The sequence below is a fragment of the Prunus dulcis genome, unplaced genomic scaffold (assembly GCF_902201215.1).
Source record: "Prunus dulcis unplaced genomic scaffold, ALMONDv2, whole genome shotgun sequence".
NCBI lineage: Eukaryota > Viridiplantae > Streptophyta > Magnoliopsida > Rosales > Rosaceae > Prunus > Prunus dulcis.
In genome coordinates, this window is record NW_023010044.1 from 7465 (window position 1) to 13580 (window position 6116).

The window sequence follows — 6116 nt, forward strand, 5'->3', positions numbered from 1 at the left end:
TGCTCAAAATTATCTTTTGTTCTTATTCCGCTGCATCAGTTGGTATCAAAGCGGGCTTTCAGCCTGCACTCTGAAATCCTGGTGCCTGAAAAAAATAATAATATATAATAAAAAAAGGGAGGTCTAGCTCTATGGCTCCAAGAGGCTGAGGACACGATGGTTGGAAAAATGTTGAGGATGCAAGGTATGCACGTTTGGAGGAACGAATTCATCAATTTGAGGAGCGCTTTGACATGATTGCATAACAGATTGCTGCACTAAATATTGAGAACCTTTCTCAAAGTCGTCATGAAGAGGAGGAAGGAAAAATTCTTTGCAGCCACGAATAAATGTGTGTTCATGACAGATCGTGTTATTTTCCTTGGATATGTGGTGTCTAAGGATGGAATTTCAGTTGATGAGTCCAAGGTTGAAGCTATTTTAAACTGGCCAATCCCGAGGAATATTCATGAAGTGTGTAGCTTTCCTGGGTTGGTGTCTTTTTATCGCCTCTTTATTCCTAGTTTCAGTATTCTTATGGCACCGATAACAGATAGCATGAAGGCCGAAAATTTTCTATGGACTGAAGTTGCAATGGAAGCTTTTCAACAAGTCAAGGAGAAAATAACTTCAGCTCCCATCCTTATTCTGCCAGATTTCACTCAACCATTTGAGTTACACTGTGATGCTTCCAAAATTGGCATAGGTGCTGTACTTAGCCAAAAAGGGAGGCCTGTTTCATTTTTTAGTGAAAATCTGAGAGGTTCTAAGTCAAATTACTCCACTTATGACATTGAGTTTTATGCTATAGTTCGAGCACTCAAGCATTGGAGTTCTTATCTTGCCTACAATGAGTTTGTTCTTTATTTTGACCATGATGCTTTGAAAAATATTAACAGCCAAGACAAGCTCTCTTCTAAGCATGCAAAGTGGGCTGCTTTTATTCAACAATTTACCTTTGTTATCAAGCATAAATCATGATCTTTAAACAAGGTTGCTGATGCCTTGAGCCGTCATTCAACCCTCTTGGTTTCTATGCGAAATGAGGTACTTGGTTTTGATTCATTTCGTGAATAGTTGTCATCTTATCCATATTTCGGCCAATACTCCCTGATGTTGGTGTTGGAAAGCATATAGATTTTGTTTTGCATGATGGTTTCCTATTTAAAGGAAATAAATTGTGTGATGTTGGTGTTGGAAAGCATACAAATTATATCAAGCAGAATTCGCCTTTACCCGCTCAGTTAATCACAGCACTGGCTTTAGTCCATTTTTTGTCAACTATGGCTACAATCCCCGAGCTCCAATTGATTTTGCCCCTGTTGCTGATTTAAAGCGAGTTCATGGCAAGGCTGAAGATTTGATTTCACAACTCCAAGATGTCCATCACACAACACAGCAGCGCTAGGTGGACGTTGCTAGCAAGTATAAACATGGTGCTTATAAGAAGCGTCGTTTTATGGAGTTCAATGTTGGAGATTTTGTTTGGGCCATTCTTACCAAGGATTGTTTTCCTGTTGGTGAATTTAACAAATTGGCTGCTCGAAAATTGGACCTATGGAAATCCTTGAGAAGATTAATCCGAATGCTTACAAATTAAAGCTTCCCAGCCATGTTTGCACATCTGATGTGTTCAATGTGAAATATCTTGTTCCTTTCCGTGGCACCAACTTTGACGATGATCCAAATTCGAGGGCGAATTTTTGCTAACCCAAGGAGGATGATGCAGCGAGTTTAGCAAATACATACATGCACCATTGGGATCACGTTCATGCATGAGGAAAGTCTTAATAACCTATATTAAATAAGTGTCTCTTCGTATGTGGGCGTTATCTAGGTAAGTTATTGAGAGTCTTTTCATCTTTGTGAGTTATAGGAAGATTTAATGTGAAGTTATCATTAGGAGGGAAGTTGGGATAGGGAAGGTTTAGGAGAGTTACGAGTAGTTATCTCATCTTGATTGAGAGGCTCCTATAAATAATGCATGAAATTGTAAGAAAGGAGCAGTTGATGTTTGCTTAAAATTATCTTTTGTTCTTGTTCTGCTGCATCAATATCCTACAAATATGCTTTTAATTCCTCTTGGACCCAACTTAGATCTCTTAGTTTCGAGTAAAGGCTATATACAACCCCAGACTTTTAGATATGACAGATTTGGTATTCTACCCTTCCAAATCTCATAAGGTGATACATGTGTCTTTCTATATGTATATGGCATGCAAATAATGCTTCACCCCGCAAATAAAAAGGTACTTCAGCATTTATCATCATAGAATTAAGCATTTCAGTGAGTGTCCTATTTTTTCTTTATGCCAAACCGTTTTGTTGTGGTGTGTAAGGTGCAGTTCTTTGATGTGTATAATACCATGCTCTTCACCAAAACTATCAAATTCATCTGAAAACTATTCACCACCTCTATCACTACGAAGACATTTAATTTTCCTTCCCTTTTGATTTTCTACTTCAGACTTGTAGTGTTTAAAACATTCAAAAGCTTCATCTTTATTAGTAAACAGATAGACATAAGTATACCTAGAACAATCATCAATAAATGTAATAAAATATCTGTTGATGCTCAAAATGGCTCGGCCACTATTTGAGTCCAACTTAGTGATTAGAGGTACTAGGTCTTCAGCAGGGAAGAAGGCTGAAGCCCTTGGGTGAAATGGATTGGTAAGACCTGCAGAAGGTAAAAAGAGGAGAAGCAACCGTAAGCTTCGGACACCGGTGTGGTGCCGGCCGAAGGCTCTCCGATGCCTAAGTCAGTTACAGGTAGTAATTCTGGCAGAGTAACAGTGAAAGTAGGGGAATGGTCTCTCTTATTTACCTGGGTACTGTTCCCTATTTATAGGGAAGTGAAAGTGGGAGCTTTGCACAAAGTTCCAATGTGGGACTTTGTGCAAGCCGTTGTGGTGGCGACACGTGTCCTGGAGATTAGGTTTGGCATTTGGCACCTCGGAAGTGTGTCTTCCTTCGGCATGGGAGAAGGCGTGGTTGCCTTGGTGCTAGTTGCTTTGATGCTGGGTCTGCTCGACCTCAGAAGTGTGTCTTCCTTCGGCATGGGAGAAGGCGTGGTTGCCTTGGTGCTAGTCGCTTTGTGGCTGGGACTGCTCGGTTCATTATGGTGTAAACAATATCTTTTTCCTCCTCTTGTCAAAACACACTAAACTCACAAATGTCAGAATGTATCAAGTCAAATAAATCTGTATTTCTTTCAGCCTTAGGAAATAGTAATTTTTGCTTGTATGCAAGTTTCACATTTATCATTATAATCATCATTACAAGCTATCAAACCATGTGTACGCATGTATTTCAAAGATCTAAAATTTATATGTGCCAAACTTAAATTCCATAAATGAGAAGAAGATTCAACAATATAAGCACAAGAATTCACTTTATTATTAATACTTAGTTTGAATATCCCATCATAAGAATAGCCCTTCCCAACAAACAGCCCATTTTTCTACATTATTAACTTGCCGGACTCTAGTTTTGTAGACACAAGATTTGTAGACATTTATACCGTTCTTACATAATAGATTTGTAGACACAAGATTTTTTCTTATTTTTGGAACATTTAACACATCAATGGTTCCTGTTGATGCTCTTTTTGGAAGGGTCAACTTAGAGAAGTGTAGGGTCTTCAGCAGGGAAGATGGTGAGGACCTTCGGGGTTGGAAGAACCTGCAGAAGACAAGGAGGAAGAAGCAGTCGTCAAGTTTCGAACACCAGTGTGGTGCCTTCCGATGCTTAAGTTAGCTATATGTGGTAATTTTGGTAGAGTAACAGTAAAAGTGAGAAAATAGTTATCTTTTTTACTTGGGTATTGTTCCCCCATTTATAGGGAAGTGAAAATGGGAGTTTTGCACAAAATTTCGATGTGGGACTTTGTGCAAAACGCTATAGTGGTGACATGTGTCCTTGGAGATTAGGTTCGACAGTCGGGAGCTTTGGCAGGTGGCTACCGCTTCGGAAGAATGTCTTCCGTCGACATGTCAGAAGGTGACGACGTCAATCACTTTCTAGGGATTTGTCTGTGTGTCCCTTTGGGGTATTTCAGCAGGGGAGAAGGCGTGTCTGCCTTGGTGCTAGTTGTTTTGATGCTGGATATGCTCGATTGATTATGGTGTTAATAGTAGTCTCCTAAGTTCGCAGTCAAGAAGTAACTTCTGAGTTGGGAACTTGTGAGATTTTTGTATAATCATGACCGAGCATTCTTGATTCAGTAAGAACTGTAGGGCATTCCCTAGTCCCCCAAGTTGACAAGCTAGAAGTTGCGCCAACCTTTTGAAGGTATGGTAGAAGCTGTGTGAGCCCACTTGGCTTAGGCATGAGGTTTGGCGACAAGGAGTTTGGTGAAGCTACTGGGCCTTTGATAGTCCCTACCGTTAGGCAAGGAACCATGGTAAGGTTTCACAAGAGCATGTCTCAAGCTTCGGTAAAGGGTATTTATATTTTATTTTTGGTGAGCCTTTGAGCTTACGGCATGGGCCTTGCCGTTCGGCAAGGAGGCCAGGCTAGGGCTTGGCTTATGGCAAGGAGACAATTGTGGCCTGGCTTGGAGTTGAGCTAGGCGTCGGCCTTCGGCAATAGAGTTTTGAATTTTTTTGCGTGAACCCTTCATCCCTTCTGCACAGGCCTTGCCGTTCGGCAAGGCTGGTTCTTTTTTTCTGTTTTTTTTTTTTCAGGGAGAAGAAATGTGAGGGGATGGGCCTCGTGGGTTTGGGCCTGGACTAGAATTGGGCTTCAGCAAGGTTGAGGCAAGGGAAAAAAAAACTAAGGATATTTTTTGGAATTAAAGGAGACTATACAAAAAGCTAAAAATTTGGTGGGGAGTCCTTGCAATTTCGGCAATGTCACAGAAGGGAGCTGTACCTCCTTAGCTTCTGTACGGATGCCGCTGTGAAGAATTTGGTGAGTCCCCTTGCCCTATCCCAGGCCCTGCCAATCGGCAAGGGTGAGGAGCTGAGCTGCAGGGTCTGCGGGAGCTTTGTGCGAACGAGTTCTTTGGAGCTGGGCTGTGGGTTCGGCGTGATCTTTGAGTCGGTTAGATCTTCAACAAGGTTATTTTGGAAAGAGGGGTTTCAGTGTCGGGTCCCTTCGGTGACAAATAAATTGTGGATTTCGGCAGGTTCTGAAATCAAGGAGATTGTGCACAGCCCTTGCCGAACGGCAAGGGTGATTGGAAGGAGTTCTTTGCGAGCCCATAGTTGTTGATGCGAAAAAGTGGTTCGACACGTGGCTTGCTTAACTTAGTGATATTATGTCTTCGGAAGGGATTTTGCCTTCGGAAGATCGAGTTCCTGCAAAAGGACACGTTCGGTAAGACCTTGGGATACCGGTGTGGTACCGGCCGAAGGCTCTCCGATGCTTAAGTAAGTGCAGTTTTAGTAAATATTAGATTACAGATCAAGCGATAGCGTACCGTTGGTCTTTTTCCTCCCTCCTTTTGAGGATAGGGGTCTTCTTATATAGGCCTTCGGAGGCGTGCACTATGCTCATATTTCTGATGTGGGACTGTAGAAGCGGATTGTGAGCATGACACGTGTCCTGGTGCAAAAATGTCAAAATGTTTGGCTTCGGTAGGACACATGCCGAATGGTTATTGTGATAAATATCGATTCTGTCCACGTGTTCGGCAGTCACAGGCCGTTTATTTCCGGTATAAACAGTAGTCCCCCAAGTTCTCTTCCGAAGGTCCTTCGGAAGGGAATTTAGTTTTCCATGGCAGTTCGAAGGTGCCCTGCCGTTCGGTAAGCTTGTTTGGAAGAGACTCACCTGAGACCCGAAGGGTCGTCGATGCTGATAGGGGTGAGGGCAGAGAGAGGCTTCGTCTTCCGTGCCTGGCGTGCTGAGACGCTTCGTCTTCCTTGCCTGGCGTGCAGTCAACATCGCCATTCACCGGTTGACACGTGGCTAGCGAAGCCACGCCTGACGGTCACATTTATGAGCCGTTTGGTTTCCCGAGGCATACCATTGCAGCCCTCTCCCTATAAATAGAGGTTGCTCCAGGCGTAAAGCTCACTTTGCATTTGAGAGTTGACGCGAGAGCTCTGTGTAGGCGATTTCTGAAGAGAGTGAACGGCAATGCAGGCGATTTTCACAGAAATTCTCGGCATTCAAGGCGATTTCCGAAG

At 42.6% G+C, this 6116-nt stretch overlaps 1 protein-coding gene across 1 annotated transcript; it reads left to right on the top strand.

Annotated features, from left to right (window-relative positions):
• The first annotated feature begins 288 nt into the window (after positions 1-288).
• On the top strand, positions 289-960 carry LOC117612665 (uncharacterized mitochondrial protein AtMg00860-like). The gene has a single exon (XM_034341336.1). It carries the CDS (start codon positions 289-291, stop codon positions 958-960), a length of 672 nt encoding a protein of 223 aa, XP_034197227.1.
• The last annotated feature ends 5156 nt before the right edge of the window (positions 961-6116 follow it).

Excerpts from the sequence above, each read along its gene's own strand:
- LOC117612665 (XM_034341336.1), top strand. The coding sequence starts at position 289 with ATGAAGAGGAGGAAGGAAAAATTCTTTGCAGCCACGAATAAATGTGTG.